The sequence below is a fragment of the Cannabis sativa genome, chromosome 8 (genome assembly GCF_029168945.1).
Source record: "Cannabis sativa cultivar Pink pepper isolate KNU-18-1 chromosome 8, ASM2916894v1, whole genome shotgun sequence".
In the NCBI taxonomy this organism is placed as follows: Eukaryota; Viridiplantae; Streptophyta; class Magnoliopsida; order Rosales; family Cannabaceae; genus Cannabis; species Cannabis sativa.
In genome coordinates this window covers 46574978-46598536 of record NC_083608.1, presented here as the reverse complement: position 1 = coordinate 46598536, position 23559 = coordinate 46574978, and the positions used below count along the sequence as shown (strand labels likewise).

The window sequence follows — 23559 nt, the reverse complement described above, 5'->3', positions numbered from 1 at the left end:
TTTAAGTAATTAATTTTTTTTTTATTGTTGTTCATAATTGAGTTTTATTCAATTTTTTATTAATTTATCTCAAGAAACTGGTTTTTATTTGTTTGTTTTTATTTTGGTTGTTTTACTAACTGGTTTGTCACATTCCACTGTTTTTTTTTTTTTGTTATTCTTTTATGGTTTTTATTGCACTTTTGTCTCTTTAATTTTCTTTGTTTCTTTTTTTTCTCTTTGATTTTAATTTGTGGTTCTCTTTGTTATATTTGCTGCATATTGTATGTTTAAATTAACTCTAATTTTTGAGTAAGCAAATAAAAAATTAAATGCCAAAATAAAGAATGAAGTTAGAAGTTTGATTATTAGGTATTGATATAAATTTTATATGTTCGAAACTGGTTTTTAAATTTAGTATCGTTAATTTGTAAAAGTTTAGTTATTAGGCATTGTGTATTTTTTATTATGTTATTGATGAAACTATTTTTTTTTTGGCCTCTTTTAATGAAATAATTCGTTTATTTTAATATTGATGTGAAACTGGTTTTTAAAGTTAGTATCGTCTTTAGATTGTAATTTTTTTCATTATCTTGTTGATGAAACTATTTTTTGTATTCTTTAAATGAAATTATTAGTTTCTTGCAATGTTGATGAAACTAGTTTTTAAAGTTTGGATTCTTTTTAGATTATGATTTTTTTTTTTCAGGATGATATTGATGAAACTGGTTTTTTTTTTTCTGCTGTTTTTAATGGAATAATTAGTTTTTAACAAAAAAAAAAAACGAATAGTATTTTAAATAAAAAAACAAGTTTAATTTTTGTAAAAAAAAAATGAAATATAAAAATGTACACTTATTATATATATTAAGAGAAAAAAATTAGGTTGAGAAAAAAATTAAAAAAAAAAAGAGACACAAAGAGAAATTAGAAAAAAAAAAAAATAGAGAGAGATAAGCGAAAGAAAGAAAAAAAAAGTAGCAACTGACTTAAAAGTTGAAAAGAAAAAAGAGAGTCAAAATTGACTAAACAATATATAAAAAAGACAAAAAAAAAAAAACTTTTTGAAGTTTCAATAAGTAAAAAAAGAAAAAAAAAATTAATAAAAGTATAAAAGTAAAATGTTCTTGTCAAATTAAAAATGTAATGTTTGAAAAAAAATGTAGTATTTAGTGTAAATTTTTCAAATAAAAAGAAACTATAAAATGTAAGTGTAAAATAAATTAAAAAAATAAATAAAACTAATTAAGCTAAAAACAAAAACATAAAATATGGGATTGGATAATAAGTTTATAAAAATATGGCATATCAAATACCATAAAAAACTTAAATGTGAAAAAATGCCATAGAAAAGTGGCAAACCTAAAAATGCCATATTTTTCTAACTTTGTTATGAAATCCCATATTTCATGTAATTTTCACATAAATAAATGTACAACCCAAATAAAAAAAAATTACATAAATACCACTTACACACACTTTCAACCCAGAATTCATGCTTCTTCCTAGGCAATTATCGCGCAATTACGTAGTAACCCAACGCAACCGAAACAAAAATTCAACCAGAAAAAGAACCACCATTAATTCTAGCGATTTCACTTGAGAAGACAACTACAATCGATCAAAACAGGGACTGTTTTGAATTCTTGAAAAGAAAGTGTAGAAAAACTACTACAAAACTAAAATTCAACTAGAATTCCAGTTTAATTTGCATAAAACTAATGTGCTGACTTCAATTTTTCAGATCCATGAAAGGCAGATCTCAAAAAAATGAACTGGAGTTCCCAAACAATCTAACTCAAATATAATAAAAAAAAAATTACATCAATACTATGATAAAATATATAACCTAGTGTATTTTCGTTGTTTTCTAAATTTTTAATGGTGAATTTGTTCATATTAAATCATAAAGAGACATGTAGATAAAGTTACGTACGTAGAAACACTGTTTTGATTTTTAATGTTTTACAACAATTGCATAAACATTTTGCAAATAGTTATTTGGTCTGATTGAAACCTTCGTCTCATGTAACATTCAATCAACCATCCAGCAACCACCCATAAATTTTCGTCTGATGCAATATTCGGCCAACCACCTAGCAACCATCGTCTGATCCAACTACCGTCCTGCAACCATCATCTCATTGTGTAAGTGGTATTTTGGTAATTAATATCACATAAAAAGTATAAATGTTGTTTTTACCTTATAAAAGTATTGTTGTAAATAAAATGTCAATTTATATTTTCTATGTAATAATTCTTAAAAATTTTATTTGTTTAATATTAATAAATCCAAAAGAAGGAATTTATAACTTCATAATTTCATAAATTATGGAATGAAAAAAAAAACTTCATTTTTAACAAATGATTTACTCGGCGCCACTAATCACAAAATTTAAGGTTAATATTGTTGGCTATTCTCATTGTAATAGGGTGAATAATACCATTGCTCATTTATAATTTTATTTTCTAGTTATTTGTTTTATTCTTGTTAATTTGTTATTAATTTTTTAGGATAATTCTACAATGCACCCTCTTAAGATGGATGTACTGATGTACTGATGCACCCTTGACTTATTTGTTATTCATGTACGTTATAGTTATATAAGATAACCTACGAAATTTTAAGAAATTCGGAATAATTTACAATATAGAAAACAATGTTCAAACTAGGGGTGAGCAAAAAATCCAAGAAACCGACCAAACCGAATAAACCGACCGTCCGAACACCGAAAAAACCGACACCGAAAAAACCGAAAACCGAAAAAACCGCCTTCGGTTAAAACCGCTTTAATATGGTCGGTTTTAGTGTCAATCGCAAACCGACCGATTAAACCGAGAACCGACCGAACATATATATTATATGTAATATATATTATTTTTTGTACATATTTAATATACAATTTTATTAATCTAAGTTTACTTATATTTTTTTTATTTAAAGTCTCAATTATTCATTATTTTATTTTATTATAATTTGATGCATTTACATATTATATACACACATTCATAAAATAATACTAGTTTTTTAATATAACTCATTACCATATTAGTAGCACAAATAATTTGAACATATTTAAAAAAGTTTATTTTACATTATTTATTTAACTAAGAAAGTTTTATTTTTAAATTATATGATATTTGATACAATACTTTAATTTTTTAGTTTTCAAATAATTATAAAAAATTTAAAAACTTATTTTTTTTAAAAAAAAAATGAAGTTCGGTTTGGTCGGTTTAAACCGACCAAACCGTGGATTAAAACGGTCGGTTTTTTTATATTTTTATAATGGTCGGTCGGTTTTCGGATTAGAACCATAAAAACCGAAAACCGAATTTTGGATTTTTTTTGTGTAAAAAACCGACCAAACCGACCGTTGCTCACCCCTAGTTCAAACAGTCTATTTTACACGCGTATAAAATAAAATAGTCACGCGTGTAACACACTGTTTGAACGTATTTTTCGGCGTGTTAAACTTTTTCAAATTTATTAAAATTTTGCAGGATGTCTTAAATAACTATAACGTACATGACCATGAGAAAAAATTTGACTAAAAAATTATTTCGGGTGCTAAAATAGATAAGAGTGCATCAATGTATCTATTTTAAGGGGGTACATTGTAGAATTTTCCAATTTTTTATTATATATATTATTGGGTGATTCTAGAATGCATCCCTTTAAAAAGGTTGTACAGATGCACCATTTACTTGTTTCGCTATTCAAAAAAAAATTTAGTCTAATTATTTTTCATATTCATATACGTTATAGCTATTTAAGATATTCTACAAAATTTTAAGAAATTCAGAATAATTTACAATATAGAATGCAGTGTTCAAACAGTTTATTTTATACGCGTATAAAATAAAATAGTCACGTGTGCAACACACTGCTTGAACGCAATTTTTGACGTGGTAAACTTTTCCGAATTTCTTAAAATATTTCAGGATGTCTTAAATAACTATAATTTATAAAAAAGTTTGACCAAAAATTATTTTCAATACTAAATATAAATAGACATGTATCCTTTTAAGGAATGCATTATAAAATTTTTCTTTTTTATCATTTTGATATTATTTAAATATTATTTTATTTTCTTGTTATAGTAAAATTTCAATTTTGATATTTGGTATGGTTATTATCTGTAAGTAACTCTCTTTTACAGAGCCAGGGGCGTCCTCCCTTCTCCTGTCTCCTTCTCCCTCGATACCCACCAATCTAATTACCTGTTCTTTCTTTCCCAAATTCTCACACAAACCCTAAATTTTTTATTTTAAATTTTTAATCTTGTGCTTTCAGTACTGAAATATCAATTACCCATTATTTCCTTCTCAAATTATCACAGAAACCCTTAAATTTCTCACTTTACCGCCGATCTAGTTAGGTCCTCCGGCCGATTCACTTCGCCGGTTCATCACTATCAGGTATCATACTCTTTCTCTTTAATTTCTTTATGTCTTTAAATTACAAATTTCAGTGCTGAGCTTTGATCCCTGTAAGTGAAAGTAACAATTAGAAAAAATCTCATTGGGGGCAAGTAGACCTTCCATAGCTCTGACCCTGAATAGTACAATTTGTATTATTGGTAGAAACAATTTATTCATATGAATCTTGCTAAAGTTTCGTTTTGCCCTTAATTTTTTTTTTCTTCAGAGTATTACATGTATAATTGGTTTGCAGGTTTTTATGAATTCAATTAGTTTGCTAAACAAAAGTGGACTGTAATTAACGAATGCTTTCTTTAGTTTAGGAGAATTGTAATGCAACTGTTAGTCCGTTGTTAGAAATGTATATTGTCTTATTTAGCTAAAGTGATATATTTTAGGAGGTTAGCTAATGTGAGGTGGGGGTGCAGGAAATATGAGCAGGTACGGTTTGAACTTGAGGCCGCAGCAAAAGAAGCCGCCCCCGAGGCCTCCTCGCCCTGCCGCTTTAGGTTTTGGTGATGATGATGACAATGATGTTGAGAAAGAAATATCTCGCCATGCTTCGAAAAACAAGTCTCTCAAGGATGTTAGTGTGTACTTAGCACCTTTTGTTTGGAGCTTTTTTTGATTTGCAGATGATATATATATATTTTCACTGGATTAATAATGGCTATTTTTGTTGTTTTTTGTTCTTTCTATGTTATGAAGATTGAGGAGCAGAAGAGGAAAGCCCTTGAAGAGGATCCTATGGCATTCGATTATGATGGAGTTTATGATGAAATGAAGTCAAAAACAACCAAGGTTCAGACACAAGACCGCGAAGAAAGAAAGGTATTCTACATCATGTACATTCTAAGTCTTAGAGCATGCTCTCATGGTGTTTTTGGGAAGATACTATGACAATTTAGATTTTGTTCCGGTGGTCGAATGCATGAGTATTATACTTACCAGGCAGACAGTTGACAAGAGCAGCCATTAAATATGCAATCTAATGAATTACTGTGCCTGGGATTTTGATAGGATTTGGATCATGCTATGAACCCAACCAATAGAACAGTGACACAAACACAGTAGAACAACAAGAATTAAGTAGAAATATTGTAGTGAAATAGAGATAGCTGTTATTGAATCAGAAATAGTAAAGTGGTCACAAGTTTCCCTAGGCTAGTCGAGAGGCCTAGGTTCTCTCCATGATGCTGAGAATCAATTCACTAATCTACCGAATCTCTCTCTCTCCCTGCACTCCTATACATAATAACCGAATCCACTCACCCACTATCGTTTCATACAATGACCCATATGTGATGAAATTTTCTTGTCAAATTCTTTATTCTTTAGTGTTTTCTATTTAGCTTCTGCATCTTTTTATAGGTTGTTTTTCTCGGTAACTATGTGAGTATGGTGAATTTGATTCCAGTTATGATTCCTTAGTGAAGCTTATTTACCAACCTTCTGTTGCAGCCAAAATATATTCAAAATCTTCTTAGGAAAGCAGAACTACGACAGAAAGAGCAGGAGATAGTATATGAAAGAAAACTTTCAAAAGAGAGAAGTAAAGAGGACCACCTCTTTGCAGATAAGGATAAATTTGTCACTAGTGCTTATAAGAAGAAGCTAGCTGAGCAGGAAAAATGGATGGAGGAAGAACGACTCCGTCAGCTACGAGAGGAAAAAGATGATGTAAGTAAAAAATTCCTGGATATTATGTATATTTTCTTTCTACAAACCATTGCCCTGCCTTTTACTTATGCATAAAAAGAAAGCAAGCTGTTTGGGTGCCATTTAGTGGATAATAAAGGGAGGTATGAGTTATTGTTGACGAGGGTTAATTGGAGATGTTACCTTAAATCGGCTTTTGGTTTGTTATCATGTTAAACAGAACAGAAATTAAATGGAAATACAACACTTGGTAGGTAAATGTGTTAATGTGATGTGGTGTCAAATGAAATTCGTTGAGCCCATCTCTTGACTTGTTTTATATTTAGAACAAGTATTGATGTAACTTTTATTCATCTTGCTGTGTTAAGGTTACCAAGAAGACTGACTTGACCGATTTTTACTTCAATCTTGGAAAAAATGTTGCTTTTGGCGCAAATGATGCTCTCGAGAAAAAGAAATCAGAGAAGCAGGTGGAGTTAAGGAATCCAGGCAAACACGAAGGAGTGGCTGGTGAAACATTAGATAAAAGTCGGTTGTCACCAGAATCGTCGACAAAGAAGGTGGAGCACGAGCAGGAGCACCACAGGGAAGCTTCTCTTGAAAAAAGAAGTTCCAAGTCCCCTGATGTGAAGCCAATTTCAAACACAACAGTGCCAGAAAATTCAAGTGCTGAGCCTGGGACAGGGGCAGGGGCAGGGGCAGTAGAGCCACCAAAGTCGTCTACCCATCATAAAAGGGGGGAAGATGCTGTGGCTGCCGCTAAAGAACGCTTCCTAGCGCGAAAGAGAGCAAAGCAACAGCTGTAAAACCCTTACTTTGATGAACATGAACTTGTTAAATCTAATGCAAAGTTATTATGTAATATGTATTAGTTTGGCAATTTTAGGATTACATATATGAAGTTATAGTGTACTTGTAATCCTAGCATGCTTTGTTTTCTAATCCAGGGCATTAAGGGCTATTGTTTATTTTTTTTATTATTATTATTTAATGAATAATTCAAAAAATATGTTTAGATAAATGCTGAACGGAAGAGGAAAAATTATTAATACAATTAAAAAACCAATTTAAAGAAAGTTATTTGAGGAAAAATATGCAACACTTAATCATATTAAGAAAGTTATTCGGTAAAAATTTCTATGTAGTATACTTTGTTGCAAAAATCCCTATATAATTTATTTTCTTTTAAGTAAATCTCTATGTAAATCTTTTAGAAGCAAACAAAATTATTTTGTTTATATTTAGCAGCAAAAATTAAAACTGTTACACATTTAAATATTTGATGTAACATTAGTATTTGAGCTGATAACAATAAATGGGCTAATATGATAACAAAAGAACTACAATGGGATTTTTGTCGTTAATATAGGAGTGCAACAAAATAAACCATTAAGATTTTTACCAAAAAAATTTGTGCTTAAGTAATTAAGGACAACAAAGTGATATGATTTTTTGCAGCAAATTTCCAATAAATCAAAATACATATAAAATGAAATCTTGTGTACGATCATAAATGACGTCGTTTAGTGAACTTGATCAATGATCGAGTCGAGGGAGCGATTGAATTGAGAGAAATCATTTGACTGCGTTTGTTTTGCTTGATTTGAATTTGGATTATACTTTCGAAAATGGAGACTTCCACCGTTCTCAGAGAATGGTTCGACCGAGTTGACTCCGACAAGTCCGGCTCCATTACAGCTTCTCAGCTCAAGGTTCATCCCTTCTTCTCTTTTATCTCTTCTCTGTATATTTATCTCGAATTCATTCACTCATAAATTAATTCCCAAATTTTGTATGAATCAGAAAGCTCTCGCCGTCGGAAACCTCGAATTCTCTATCTCCGTTGTTCAACAAATGATCAGGTCCAATTTCTCGCTTAGCTCTCTTCCCTTAACATGAAAAATATAAGCCCATGAATTTTCCTTGTAAATCAAAATTATCAATTTTTGCAGGATGTATGATTTTGACAGGAATGGAACTATGAGCTTTGATGGTAACTGTTGAATTGAATTCATCTTTCTAAGCATTTAGTTATGTTTTTTTCTTAATGAATCTAAGAATTTTCTTATCTCAGAGTTCGTTGCCCTTAACAAGTTTCTTCTCAAGGTTGATTTTTTTTTTCTTTTTCTTTTTGAAAAAAAAACTTATTTGTGTACAATTAGTATTTGTGAGGCTGTAACTTCACACTTTCAGTTTGTTGCTTCTTCTATTTGCAGGTTCAACAAGCCTTTTCAGACCTGGAAAGGTTATTTTAGTGCTTTTCTGTTAGGAATCTTGTAAACATGCTTATGTATTTTTTCTTTAATGTTAAATAAGCTCAAATATTGTACTAATTTAATAATAAAAATGGCTGTTTTAAGAAGTCATTTGCAGCTAACATCTTTGATTTGCTCTTACATTGTAGCAGTAACACTCTTTGGCTATAAAAGCAGTTTCTCAAACTCTTGATTCTTTGCTGATGTTGTTGTTTACAGGGATCGTGGTTATCTTGTTACTGATGAAGTGTTTGAGGTAATTCCTAACTTAGTTTTTTACTGCTTTCAATGAGCGCCAAGTTGTACTTGTATGGTCACAGTTGACTAGTGATCTGTGGCACTTATTTCTCTACTACTCGTAGTTGTAGCTACTGCTATTGGTATTGGTATTAGTTCTTTCTTTGCATTGTCTAACTACTTGAGAAATTGAGACTGTCACTCTCTGTCTTGATTTTCGTGTTGTTGATTGTTGCTAAATATTGGTCATTCGTTACAGGCATTGGTGAAAATCGGATTCTCGCTGGACTCTCCTGCTTTTTACACTGTCTGTGAGGTAAATCATGTACTTGCATTCCATGGATGGTTTTTAATTTTCTTAAGTAGTTGAAAGAGAAATGTTGAGGGGCGGTTCCAACACCTCCAGAGGTGGTGGCATACTGTTATTGGTGCATTTCAATATCAGGTCTCACATATTTAAATTAATAAATGATATAGAGAACCGATAACAAACTATAAGGCGCCGCATCGGTATGGTGTTGGGCTGCTCTAGTTGAAATGATGTATTTTTCACTTGCCGTACATGGCAAAAGGTTGATGCATAGAATTTGGATGATTTCTTAGTGCAGATTTGCTTAAAGAGATCAGTAGATGCTATAAATTTGCTTGGGGTTTTCTAATGGTTATATATAATCAGTTAATGGAATGGATGTCATATCTAATTCTATGGTGATACACATGGAGATGTATATATTTAATTGGCTTTATTTCTCTCTTATTGTTTGTGCAGAGTTTTGATAAAAAGAAGAATGGAAGATTCAGATTAGATGATTTTATATCTCTTTGTATATTCTTGCAATCAGCTCGGTAAGTTTCTCTCACAGATACATACTTTTTATGGTAAAAAAGAACAAAACTTGCTTGTGCATAAAATGAATTTTATAACCACAATAGTCTGGGCAGTTGGCATTGTCTTTCTCTTTAATTAAAATACATAGGTTGTTCCACAATCTCAATCATATAAATGCGTTTGGCTTCAAGTGAAACTCTTGAACATGTACAATTTTATCAAATAGACCAGTTGAAAATGTTTCACAAACTCAGTTTCTCTTGTTGTTTTGTTCGTTGCAGTAATATGTTTGATTCATTTGATACTGCTAAGCAGGGTCGGGTTACTCTTGATCTTAACCAATTTGTATATTGCAGTGAGTATTTTTTTTAATCTTTTTTAACAGCATAAACACATGGATTTTGTTGATTATTTATGTTATATAAATATATAAATCATCGTGTTGATATCATTGTTTTATATTCAGCTGCGAATTGTAGGATATGAAATCATTGCACATTTATTGGTGTCTTCCATTCTCTACAGTATCGAAGGAAATTATTGTAGTATGCATATGTTTGCAGTTAAGTTATTTTTAACATTGTTTTCAAAAGACTATATATTGTTTTATGTAATTATTCAATTTACAAAAAGAAAATTATAGTATCCTATTATATTATATGTTAAGACATTCAAAATTTATAGAAAGACTTTCCAAGAATTGGTATGATATACTTATTTTTTTGTCGAGAATTTAACTAAACAAAAAATAATTGTATTGGTATAAGCGATTATTATTTTTAAAGTGGGGATTTTCTCAATGTGGAAAGTAAGAATAGGATGTCTTTTGTTTAGAAAAGTATGTTGTGGGATAGAGAAGTTATCAATGTGGGAACTAGGAGAATTGGTGATGGTTGTATGATCAACCTGCTAATTTTATTTTTTTTATGGAGAATGGCCAGTGAAATGAGAGATTTGTTAGACATATCTTTTGAGATGTTGAGTTGAGACATGAGAAGTTTCAACCAAAGAAGATAAGTTATTCCCTTTGCTATATTTGTAGATGTTACGATATCTACTTTGCTAATATAGTAAAAGTTTGAGTAATGACAACCAACTTTGTCAAAACCTCTTGAGGTATGTTCTTGTACTTCAGATTGGTTCAATCCTATTCTCAACAAATTGGACTTTTAAGTGTGTTTAGTATGAGAGTTAGACTTAATATGAATGAGAATATCAACTTAAGAATCTATGTTTCCAAATCCTTCATTTTAGCTTTATTTGATGGTTAAATTATTCTAGTACTTGATTTTTATATACTCTTAATCTAAACACCCTATAACACTAGTACACTACTGCTTCCAAGTCCAAATAACATAACAAATTTTAGGGTTGGATATTCGATCCAATCTAATATTTTTCTCCTCATAGATTTGAAAAATTATCATCTGATCTGATCTAATTAGATATCAAAATCTAATCCAATTATTAATTGGATTGAATCGGTTTTTTAATTGGATATTCAATTACATACCTAATTTTAATTATTAATATAAAAATATGAAAAAAAAAAAATACGTAAAACTAAATATCACCATTTATTTATTTATGTTTAATACTCCATAAAAATATTATTGCTACTAGTGTAATGCAAATAAAAGTTTAAAATAAGTAAAACAACAACATTATCAAGTAATAAAATAAAACAAAACACCATGAAAACAAATATACAAAAAATCAAATATTACAAATTCAACACACAAAAAATCTACTAAAATTAAAATTAAAATATATATTTTTATTATACATAATAAATATAAATAATGTTTTTGAATATATATCAATGTAATAGTATTGGATTGGTTTTTAATTAGATTTTGAGAATGACATTCAATAACCGATTCAATCCAATTAGAATCTAACTTTTAACATTAAATTCAATCCAAATGTAATTGAATATTTAATTTTTTGTAATTGGATTGAATTGGATATTGTCCACCTTAACAAACACCCTTTAATTAATGGGTAGAATTTAAAATTAACCCTAATTAAATCTTTAACTTGTATTTGTTGGTTTGTGCTACAGGTATTATATTGGATTTTTAAGTAAAAATACTTGGTACTTTTAGAGGTAGGAATAGAATAGTTATGGGTGCTAAAAATGCACTGGCTCATGAATGAACATGATTTCTTATTTATTATTTTTTTTTTTATCAATTTGAACATGTTATGTTGATAATGACTGTCAGAAATGTTTATTAAAACCCAAAGTTAACCAGAAACCGAGTCATGAAAATGTGTTCTTTAATTTGTTTACTCTGTTTTCTGAGCTAAGCCCGTATAACTAGACCATATTATATAATAGTTGACATGCTTTTCTACTTTACAATTAGTAATTTGAATTATGTAATGTAATTTCCATTCAAGGGTGTCATGAATCTCTATAATCATAGAAATTAACTAATATATAAGTCGCATTTGGTAATACTTTTGTTTTAAATTTTTTTATCACAAAAATAAAATTAAAGCAAAAGTGTGTTCTATAAAGCAAAAGTGTATTCTGTAAATTTTATTTTTATTTTTATCTATTGATTTTATTTTAGTCAGGTCCGAGTCTAAGGTTGGGACCGGGGCAGGGTTCGAGTTCAGGTTTGGGTCTTGGGTCGGGGTTGGGTTCGGGCCCAGGTCTAGGGTTCGAGTCCAGGATTCGAGTTTGAAGTCTAGGTCTAGAGTCCAGGATCTGGGTCGGGATTTGGATTCGGGTCCAAGTTTCGGGGTTAGGTACGAGTCCAGGGTCAAGGGCTAGGTCCGGAGTCCAAGTGCAGGTTCAAGGCTGGGGTACGGGTCCAGGGCCAAGTTTGGGGTTCGGATCGAGGCCGAGGTCAAGGTCCGAGTCAGGGTCCGGGGTCGGGGTCGGGGTTAGGGTTAGGGTTTGGGATGCTGGTTCGATTTTGGGCTGGGTTTGGGTCCAGGGTTGGGTCTGGGTTCCAAGGTCAAGGTTGGGGTCGGAGTCCAAAATATTAACTAAGAAAAAAAATTGTTTAAAAAAATTTCGAAAGTGATTTTTTTTTGTTTTCTAAATTTTGACTCTCAATTTGAAAATTATACTATATTGAAAAACAGTTTTGTAGAATGTAATTTTGGAAAATATTTTCACTTTCTAATTTTAAAAACAAAAAAATAATTAAAAATGTGGCATTTGGTAACACTTTTATTTTTGAATTTTTTAATCACAAAAATAAAAGTTTTTATTTCTAAAAATTTGTTTATGAAAAATAAAAATGTATTTTACAACCACATTGGGTCCGAGGCTGAGGCCGAGTCAGGGATCGAGACTGTGGTCAGTGTTCGAGGTTGGGACCATGGCCGAGGTTTGGGGTGGGATCGTGGCTGGGGTCTGCGATTAGGACCATGGTTGGGGTTCGAGGTCGAGACTGTGGCCAGGGTTCGAGGTCGGGACTATGGCCAGGGTTTGGGGTGGGACCGTGGCCAGGGTTTGGGGTGGGACCGTGGTCCAGTTCAGGATCGTGGTTGGGTCCTGGTCTAGATCCACGTTTAGGGTCGGGGTCCGAGTTTGGGTCTGAGTATGGGTCCAAGACTGTGGCCATGGTCTAAGGTCGGGACTGTGGCTGTGTCCGGGTCCAAGTCTGGGTCTAGGGCCAGGGTCCGAGTTCGAGTCCAAGTTTGGGTCCGTTTTCGAGGTCCATGTCAGGGTCCAGGTCTTAAGTCTGGAGTTCGGGTCTGAGTTTGCGTTCGGGTTCGAGGTTCGGGTCGAGGTTCTGGTCGGATCCAGGGTCCGACTAAAGGTTCAAGGTTTGGGGTTTGGGTCGAGGTCTAGGTCTGAGGGCGGAGTTGGGTTCAGGGCTCGAGGTCTGAGTTTGGGGTCGGGGCCGGGATCCAAGTCAGGGTTCGGGTCTGGGTCTGAGGTTCAAGTCTGGGTCGAGATCTGAGTTTGGGGTTTTGAGTCCGGGTCACGGTTTAGGTATGGGTCGGAGTCGGGGTTTGGGTTCTAAGGTCTAGGTTGGGTCGAGGTCGGAGTCCGAGTTCCAAGGTCTAGATTGTGGTTGGGGTCGGGGTCTTGGGTCCAGGGCTTGGGTCCAAGTCTGCGTACGGGTTCAGGGTCCAAGGTTCGGGGTTCGGGTCGAGGTTTGGGGTCGGATCTAGGGTTCGGTTGGAGGTCCAGGGTTTGGGGTTCGGGTCGAGGTCTAGGTTTGAGGTCAGGGTTGGGTTCGGGGTCCGAGGTCCGAGTTTGGGGCTGGGGTTTGGCTACGGAGTCAGGGTTCGGGTCTGGGTCCAGGGTTTGAGTTTGGGGGCCGGGTCGGGATGCGGGTTTAGGGTTTGAGTTTGGGTTGCAGTTTAGGATTGGGTTAGGGCTGGGGTTCGGGTTCCTAGGTTTAGGTCTGGGTCAGGGTCAAGGTCGGTGTCGGGGTTCCGAAGTCTAGGTTGGGTTGGAATTCGAGTCCGGGTCGGGCTTCAGGTCTAGGTTTGGAGTCTGGGTCGTGATTCAAGTCCGGGTCGGGGTTTGGGTCAGGCTTCGGGTCTCGGTCCGGGGTCCAAGTCGTGATCTAAGTTTGGGTTCGGGTCGAAGTTTGGGTACGGGGTCGGGGTTCGGGTTCCAAGGTCTAGGTTGAGGTGAGAGTCCAAAATATAAATTAGGGAAAAAAATTTAAAAAATTTTGAAAGTGATTTTTTTTTTAATTTTTAAAATTTTAATTTTCAATTAAAAAATTGAAAATAAAAATATTTTTATAAAACATGATTTTAAAGAAAAAAATCACTTTTCTAATTTAAAAAATGGATGATTGCGACATAAGTCTTCAAAAAGTTTACTTTGATACAAATAAATCATTAACCTTAAAAATAGCGGTAAAAATACTCAAGCTCCTAATTTTTGTAATTCTGTTAGTCTTCGTTTCTAAAAAAAACCCTCCACTCCGAAACCACCATATCCACATCTATCTTTTTCTTTCTCTCCACCACATACTTGACACCAGCACCAAACTAGGGAAAAAAACTTCATCTGCTACAAGTTTGGATGACGAAGAGGGTCGAGATGGACGACGATGAAGGAGGACTTTGGGCGTGGAGATTGCACTCTTCTTTTGCTACAGATCTAAGTTCTTCACAGATTTCTTGATGGATTATGGAGTTTTTTGATTGGACAATTAATTCTTGACTAAATATTTGAGTGATTATTGATTTTTATTGTATTTTGGAACAGAAAACAGGGGCTATTAGTTGTTTAAGTGTTGGATTTGGGTGCCTCTTAAATGGAGTTTGGAATTTAGAGCTTAAAACTTAGATCTGGGATGGAAAAGAAGAGTTTGATCTCATATTTGAGGCTTTGTTTATCGTAGTGGTTGCGGTGGTCGTGGTAGTAGTGTAATTAGATGAAAGAATATCTCACAGATGAGATGAGGAGTAATGAAGAAAAAATTTGAAGAGAAAAATCTGGAAGAAAAAAATCACTAAAAATGAATTTGGTATGGAGAAAATAAAATAAAAAGAAAAAAGGTAATAAAAAAAGCAAAAAAAGAAGATAAAAAGTATTAATTGATTTTTAAGATAATTTGTTTAGTTTTTTTATTTAATTTTATTTTTTTAAATTAAAATTTTGAATTGAACCAATAAGATATCAATATGTGGTATTATTAGGATGATTTAATGGATTAGTTGAATTGAAGATTAACGGAAGTATAAAAATTAAGAGTTTAAGTACTTTTTACGTTATTTTTTGTGATTAGAAAATTATATTAAATTAAATCTTTTAATGACTTATGCAGTATTTATTTTTTTAAAAAAATAAAAAATAATTAAAAAAATATTAATAAATATATATATTTATACATAGTCCATTCACCTTATCTTTTACTACTTTTTTCTTTATAACAATCATCTTTTTTAATGGAAAATCATCTTCTAACTTTATAAAAATTAATATTGTTGTTTTTTTCCCTTTGCACGTGACATTTTGTAGTAAAAGAAATAGCTTGGATTTTTTAAGGTTAAATAGAACATTTTTGGGATTTGCAAATGTAAGGTTTTTAATTGTAGAAGTCATTTCATACATAAATAAATGTCAACATTACTGCCTAATCCTTATCCAAAATAGGTTTAATTTATGCCAAAAAAAAACTTATATATAAAAATATAAATGCCCACCAACTCTAATTTCTCTTCGTTTCAATCTTACATTCTCATCATCCCAAAGAAAAGCTTCTAATTTCTAAATGCATTGCATGCAATAATTTATAGGAAGAACAAAGAGAAAAGAGATTAACTATTCTTTTGGGCCTAGCCTAAAGAAACTTGTATTCAATTGAATTGATGATATTAGACCAAAAAGAAAAACAAAAGAGGCAAAACTTCACTAACAATGATAAATAAGATAAACTACTAGGATAAGAATTTATATATTTTTAAAATTAAATTGTATATATTTTTGATGTATTCATGTATCATATATTTATGTTTATAATGTAAATATTCTTATATTTTGAATTCAAAATCAGAAGATAAGAAATCTTGTGGTTAATCTTAGCTGCTGAAATAATTTGATTACGATCTTAACCGTTGCAGTGTGTTGTCACATCACATTCTATCTTCTGAATCTAAAATCAGAAGATAAGAAATCTTGTAGGTTAATCTTCACCACTGAAATAATTTGATCATGATCTCAACCGTTGCAGTGTGTTGTCACATCACATCCTATCTTTTAAATTTAAAGTCAGAAGATAAAAAATTTTATCTCAACTGTTACAGTGTCACATCACATCCTATCTTCAATTTGTTTTACTGAAATTGAAATGATTTTTTCTTACAAATATGCTTTTGGAATCTTTTCTTTTCAATAGTATATCAAAAAAATTGTATGAAAATTAAAGTCATATCTTGTTCTTGTTTTATTGAAAAATCTTATCTTCTTTTAATTTTCCTTCCTTATATAATCTCACACTACTCATTCAATTTGATCACGCGTCTTCAACATATTTTTAAATAGCTACATTTTTGAAAAAAAAATGTCTTCCATTTGCAGTTTTTCTTACTCAGTAGAAGAAGATGTGCATTGTGTCTTGTATATATAGACATTTCTTAAGATCCAATCAGGTATAATTTGGGCAATAGTTAATCAGAGTACTACAAGGATGAAAAGTTTAGTGATAAATCTCAACAAGTAAGATCTTTGCAAACTCAAATGTCTACTATTAATAGTGCAATTGCAAAACTAAGAGAATGTATCAACCAAATTAAAAATAAAAATTCAAGTAACACTTCACCAGAAAACATTATAAGTATGTTACTATAATTTATTTATTGTTACTATCTTATTTTCAATTTTTATTGACGCTATTAATTAATGCACCAAATAGATTCCAACACGAATATCTTATTTTCACTTCATCCAACTCATCGTCTCACAATTGTGAGTCTCTAACATCGGCATCTACCTGTATGAGTTCATTTTATCTAAACATGAACAATAAAGAAATCAATGCTTATCCAACATAAAGACCATGTGGTGTGAAAAAAAAAAAACAAAAGCAAAACACTTTATGGTATTCACATTTAAATTTATACACAATTAAAACGTGCTTTTACAATATACCCCTCCAAATAAAAATATCAGAATGCATCAGACAATTTGAATTTTTTTTTCGGCATGTTTAATTTTTTTGAACTTTTTGAAATTGTGCAAGATACATTAGATAATTATAATGTACAAGACCATAAAAAAAATAGACTAAAAAAATCTCACAAATAACAAAACATGTAAGAGTACATCAGTACACAACTTTTAAAGAAGTACATTATTTTTGACATATTAATTTTTTTAAATTTCTTAAAATTTTACAAGATATCTTAAATAACTATAATATGCACAACTATAAAAAAAAATTAAACTAAAAAAGTCTATCAAAATGCCAAACATTAGTACATCGCTTTTAGAAAGGTAAATTGTAAAATTTCTTAATTTTATAAATACATCTAATAATATGAACATATATAAATATTAATAAAATATATGTATATATATATATATAAATGCCGTATATGTCACCTCAAAATGCAGTGCAATATGGTGTGTCCTTGGAGAAGAAACCCACTGCATATATACATTGTGCAATCTCTTTGGAGATGCTCTAAATGCATAGTGCATACACTTGAGCTTAACTTCAAAATGAGCAAGCACCAAGATGCTGTCATTGATGGAAAGCCTTGTTTTACATAATAAATATATAGTAATATATGATATTATGGCTATGAAGATGGGGACCCCATATTTCAATACTTTTGAAGAAAACCAAATCCCCTATTCATGACAGATGAAATGCTTGATGGGAATTGTTCACAACATAAATGCTATATAGCAAAGATAAAAAATCTCAAATCAACAATTCAAGTACTAAAATCCATAGTAACCCCAAAATGCTATTAAAGCTCATGAGAAGAAACTTTGATAAGCTTAAACATATTAAAGGAATTTATGGTAGCTTATTTGCATAACTTAATAATCTATTATATTGCAGAAGATCAAGAATTTGAAATCATGAAACAATAAGCCAGTTTATGCCATATTCGGCATATTTCTAATCTCGCTTCCCCTGGAATTCTTTATAGAAATGATTCACAAAAGAAAACAAAGTTTGATGATACATACACGTAAATCAAGATTGAGCATACTTCCATTAAACCAAATTCAAAATGTAACCACCATCATCATGTCAAAACTCGAATCTTATCTGTTACCTTTAGAAACATGGATGGCAAACGGATCAATTACACTAACCATATCTCTGATTGGACGACGGCCTGTGCAACACCCATTTGTTCTACTCCAACCAATCAAATATATATACAATCTAGTACATGATCAAAATGGGGCTGCGAGTGCCCGAACAGTGGGCATCCTTTAAACCATGACTTGAATACCTGAAATGATACAAAAAAACCCGGAATGTGAGCAACCAAGAAAAAAATAATATGAACTAGGCTCCATCTCGTGTATCATAAATTATATGGTTATATGCCATCATACCATTAGCAATACTGAAACCGCTGTTAGATGGCCATCTTCAACTAGCTAGCTAGAAGGTGCACGAACTATTTTGGAGGAAACTAGAACCGGTTCATTACTAGTGGCTTTCTTCGCTGCAATCTCTTCTAAGCGTTTCCATGTAGCCTCACGTTTTGAACTCATTTCCTTTGAATGTGCTTCATCTTCCTGAAACTTGAGCAAGCACTCCTCAAAAAGTTCGGGGTCAACATCAGAAAATATCTTCCGAACATTTAGTGTCAGGCTCTGTACAGCTTGGTTCCAATGGTTTCTTGTATTTCTCTCTAACGCAGGGAATATAATTGGCAGTATAACTTTGCGGTTCTGTTTAATTAGATTCTCAATGTGATCATTGTTCCATAAAAACAAAGCTCTCTCTGCCACCTACAAAATTAGGAAATAAAGTCCCATTATCTTCAAGTTTGAAAAGGAATAAAAGTGCTAGGCCCTCAGCCTAATCATTAAGTACACCTTCTGCAAGAGGAGACGAACTGGCCAAGTTTGGTTTGGCCTAATAGTAATCGTAACAAATTACTATTACAATTCCATTGTTTGGTTTTGAAAACTTTGTTATAGATTTACAATGTAATCACCATTAATCATTATTATGAATACTAATATCATTCTCAATACTATTCCTATTACAATCAATTACCATTCCCAATCGCCACCTAATAGTTCCAGTGTATTCAACTTCCAACACAAATGCTACCCAATTGTTCCACTTTTAATTTTTAGTTTTTCTCAATGAAAGATTCAAATAGGGGTTTCAATTCTGAATGAGCACGACAGGTAAATAAACTAAAAGATGCACATAGATTTGACTATAGATCTGGGAAATCATCTGTTTCATTAAACCTAGTCTCTCAAACAGTTATTCAAATGATCTAATTTAAACAATTTCATTCAACCAAATGGAATTTCCATCCATTTAAAAAACACTACTTAGCATCTGAGACATAGCAGAACTAAGCTTCCCAGAGAACTTAGAACAAACACCTGAATCTATTCGATACATGGAATCTGATTTTAGTCTTCGGGGAAACTCTAGCCCAACACATAGAAAATACCCAATAAAATATATTTTCTTTTGTGACTTTTGGTAACAAACTGTTGATGAAAACTCCTATAAAGCAGTTTATTTATTGAGTTATATGATATCTTGGTGCCCAGTACAAGATATCTTTAACAAAATTCAAATTCAAAGATTGTCTAATTTTATATTGTGGTTGACACCCGAAACTAAATAAATAAAAGAACCTCCTATTAAATTGAATTGTCGAGGTTGAAAGGATTTCAACTGAATTTCAGAAATCATCACAATAACAAAAGAAAAGAGGAAATTAGCAAGTAGTAAAAAGCAAAGGAAATTAGTAAAATTACCCACCTGAAAGTGTGAACTGCTCAAGCAACGAGAAATCTGGCGAAACAAGGGCACCATACAGCGCTGAAATTCCGCAGGCTGAGTTGCTTCTAAAACTTCCTCCAGCTCGCCTAAGAACATGACCTCCTTAGAACTATTTGTTACAGGCCAATATTTTAGCAAACCCCGAATAATTGTATCAGCAAGTTTGCAATCTTTCTCCACAAATTGTGTGATACAATAAGACAACTGCTGGTGGTACATGGGTATACATTTTGGCTTATGAAGTGGAATAAGTGCTCTAACAAGAAAAAGCTTATGTTCTTCTTTCAATGGCAGAGCAAATCCATTAATGATACTTCCTAAAATCTCCAATAGTTCAGCAATCCCATTATGCTTCTCAGTCTCAAAAATAAATCGATAGAAGATATTATTAATTGATTTCCTGATGAAGGGCCGGTGCACCATGAATTTTCCATAAATACGGTGAAGAACAGTTTTCAAGTAATCCCTCTCCCTGGGGTCTTCTGAATCGAAAAGGTCTAACAACCTGAGAACAAAGGAGTGGTCAATGTACCTCTTTGCCAATTTTGCATCTGTCTCACCTGATGCCACAAACCTTAGAAAGAATTCATACACAACTTGAAGGTGTGGCCATGCCGGGTCCATTGAGGGCTCCTCATCCTCTACATCAAAGGCTTCTAGAACTTTGTTCTCGCGGGGCGGAGAAGTGAGTACTCTAAACAAATTTGCAGACACCATTTTTACAATCTCTTGCAAAACAGTTTCAGAGAATTTCCCATTAGCAGATGCAACATAATCCACAAGCTCTACCAATGTCTGTCGCTTAATATCCTTTTCTTTCAGGTTCTTTGTTGGGTCAGTGAAGTCAAATACAACACAACACATGTTTAGCTTTTTGATGAACAAGTTCTGCTTCTCCGAATTTGGAACATCTCTAAAACTAGGCAATGCCTCATATGAAGAGACCAGTGAATTTCCATTAAGCCTTGAATTCACAGCCTGGTTAAGCCTATTCCCGAAACTGACTCCAAAATTAGGAGCAGAATTGGGGCCTGATAGAGGTGTGCTACCCGGATTCCCATGTCTATTGCTAGCTAACTCACCACTTTTCGAACTGTGGTTAGCATTCGAGGAAGAGGTAGAAGTTCCTCCTCCTTCACGATTTTCAGAAGACTTAGAAGGCTTCTTAGGAAGTTTGTTAAGAAATTGTTTGATCATAACTGAAAATTGAAAATCAAAAGCTCCTTCTTGTGTTGATAATCCAACTCTTATCAAACTCTTTCAAAGCATTAATGATGAAGAAAAATCTAAAAGCATTAAATACAAAAGCTCAAACCAGCTTAAGATTACATAAAAATCACCACCCTTCAAATCTCTTATCTTCTTCCCAATCCACCTTTACCAGATGAAAAAACAAATGTCGCAGCCCAAGATGGGAAATCTGAGAAAAGAGACATCAATCAAACCCACTTAAAACGATAAAAAGTACACCATACAAAAATCATATTACGCTAAAACTTAAATGAAAAACCCTATCTCTAGCTACTAAAATCAATTAACTACAACAAAATCAACCCACAAAGCAAAAAGAAACAATAGTATTGAAACTTTTTCAAAAAGAAGAAAAAAAAAACTCGACATTTTGACTTATATTTCAAAACCCAGTTGAACAAAAACATCCCAAATCAAATTAGACCCACCAAAAAAAAAGAATCAAATTCATTTTAAAAGATAAATCTTTACAAGTTTGAGTTCCACAATAATTTTTCCTCCCCCCTTTTCTCTTGCTCTCTCCACTTTTTTCTGCTAAATAAATATTAATAAGCTATTCGACTGGATCAAAAGACAAAAAGATCTGGGCACGATCTAGAAAACCCAGATAGCATTCTCCACCAACAGTTACATGCAAACAAATATTAACAACCACCACACAATATCAAGTTCAAATTTCGGAACAAATAAACATAGCGAAATAAATAGATTGGCTCAATTAAGAAAAAGAAATGCTAAAAATAAAAATATAACTTACATAAAAATACAATCTTGGCTCCTTCTTCTAAGGAAGAGAGAGAGATTGAATCGACCCAAGTAGCCAAGGAAGGAGAAGAAGAAGAAGAATGAAAATTAAATTAAATAAAATTAGAAAGAAAAGGTGGGTGTTGAAGAACAGCAAACCGTAGCTGTTGTTGATGATTGTGTATTGTAAATTTATTCTTTTTGTGAATTTGTAACCCCAAAATTTTTTTAATAATTTATTTTCATATATGCCCTCCTCTTCTTCTTTCTTCTTCTTAACTTTTCTTCTCTCTCTCACCCATTTCAATTTCCAGCCCCTCAAAAACCGTTCCTTTTTTGTAAATGACGAAATTACCCTTACATGATTTGATTAATTTCAATTTGGCCCCTCATCTCACCATATTTCACTCGCTTTTGTATGTATTTGTAGGGATTAAAGGGAAAAGGTTAAAATTGGAAATATGATGACAAATTATGTGGTGATTACACGCGCTCATTGACTGAGAGTGGGATTAGTTTTGTTACCGAGGAAAGGGGTTCTCTTTCTCTGTAATTTTGCGCTGAAAGAGTATGAAGTTCGAAACTCGTGACGCTTTCATGTGGCGCGTGTTTTGCACACTGTTTCATTTCTTTTTTTAGACTATAATTATTAATTTGTATTAATTGACAGTAGTATAATTAAAATTGTTTTTTACTTAAGCAGTTACTTTTTGATAAGCTTCATAAGATTGGATTAACTGTATCTGACACAACAATTTTGTTAAAACTAGAATATTATTACTAAAGCACTAAATTAGTGATGAAAATCCAATGATAATAATGATGATAATGCAATCAATTTTAATTTTTTTTGGCAAGAACAGTTGCCAAAATGATGCTTCTTCTACAAAACACTTTTTTTTTTTCAAAAACAATTATCCCAAGAAAAATACTATAAAAATTCATAATGAGTTTATGGGATTATTAAATAAATTTCCAATTGGGGTTACTCTAAATAAAGTTTTACTAGTGTTTTACGTTTTCTTCTCATAGGTCCACTGTTTTAATTTATATTGGGTAGTTAATTATATATATTATCTGTTTTAATCAAATGATTAATCATCAAAGAAAGTCAAACTGTGCAGATGTGGAAGACATTGAAAATGTCTACAAATATAATTTGCTCATAAAAAAGGAAATTTTATTATATTAAAAGCACAAAAATGTTCTTACAAATATAGGTAATCGGATATAATACATTACATAAAAATAAAGCCTTCAATGAGTAAAATCAACAAATAATTTACCCACTTGTTTACAGTAAAAAAAGAAGAAAATCCTAACAACATATTCAACTAAAAAGAAAGATCATAAGAAAGTACGAACGAACTTTCCCACAAACAAGTGTAGTACAACAAGGTTCCTAAACTAAGACAAATTTAACCTACCAATTACTAGCAACTTAAATCTTGTTGACTCTTACAAATCCTCCTCCAGAAAAAGAAAAAGAAAAAAGAAAGTTCAGAATGGAACTATTACAAAACATTCTGAAAGTCACTCTAAAGTTTTGACAATTATGGGTCAAAAAGAAAAGAAACACTTCAATTAAAACTTAGTAGAGGAAATTGTAGAGGGTGGTCATGGCTATATTCTTTCTGCCACAACAATCTGACTTTGAATAATTTCAACCAATCTGAATTGAAAAGTTAAATTGACCATTTGTTCAATAAATGGTTCTATTTCATTTTCCCTCAATTAT

The 23559-nt window shown here is 32.1% G+C and overlaps 3 protein-coding genes across 4 annotated transcripts; 2 read left to right on the top strand and 1 right to left on the bottom strand.

Annotated features, from left to right (window-relative positions):
- The first annotated feature begins 4025 nt into the window (after positions 1-4025).
- Positions 4026-7031, top strand: LOC115700816 (uncharacterized). 2 transcript variants are annotated; one of them, XM_030628473.2, is made up of 5 exons: positions 4026-4401; positions 4833-4990; positions 5113-5235; positions 5866-6084; positions 6432-7031. In XM_030628473.2, the coding sequence occupies exons 2-5, from the start codon at positions 4838-4840 to the stop codon at positions 6867-6869; spliced, it is 933 nt and encodes a 310-aa protein (XP_030484333.2). In that variant the 5' UTR covers positions 4026-4401; positions 4833-4837; the 3' UTR covers positions 6870-7031. The 2 variants fall into 2 exon arrangements, with proteins under 2 accessions (XP_030484333.2, XP_030484334.2); XM_030628474.2 differs by having other exon boundaries at positions 4120-4401; positions 4803-4990.
- A 376-nt stretch (positions 7032-7407) lies between these two features.
- Positions 7408-10084, top strand: LOC115701373 (uncharacterized). The gene is made up of 10 exons (XM_030629154.2): positions 7408-7775; positions 7867-7925; positions 8016-8056; positions 8138-8169; positions 8280-8308; positions 8538-8574; positions 8815-8871; positions 9325-9401; positions 9666-9739; positions 9851-10084. The coding sequence occupies exons 1-10, from the start codon at positions 7692-7694 to the stop codon at positions 9868-9870; spliced, it is 510 nt and encodes a 169-aa protein (XP_030485014.2). The 5' UTR covers positions 7408-7691; the 3' UTR covers positions 9871-10084.
- Positions 10085-17859: 7775 nt separating this feature from the next.
- Positions 17860-22212, bottom strand: LOC115701372 (serine/threonine protein phosphatase 2A 57 kDa regulatory subunit B' theta isoform). The gene is made up of 4 exons (XM_030629153.2): positions 21835-22212; positions 19806-21246; positions 18401-18802; positions 17860-18294 (listed from the first exon to the last, which is right to left on the bottom strand). Exons 2-3 carry the CDS (start codon positions 21021-21023, stop codon positions 18446-18448), a joined length of 1575 nt encoding a protein of 524 aa, XP_030485013.1. The 5' UTR covers positions 21024-21246; positions 21835-22212; the 3' UTR covers positions 17860-18294; positions 18401-18445.
- Between the last annotated feature and the right edge of the window lie 1347 nt (positions 22213-23559).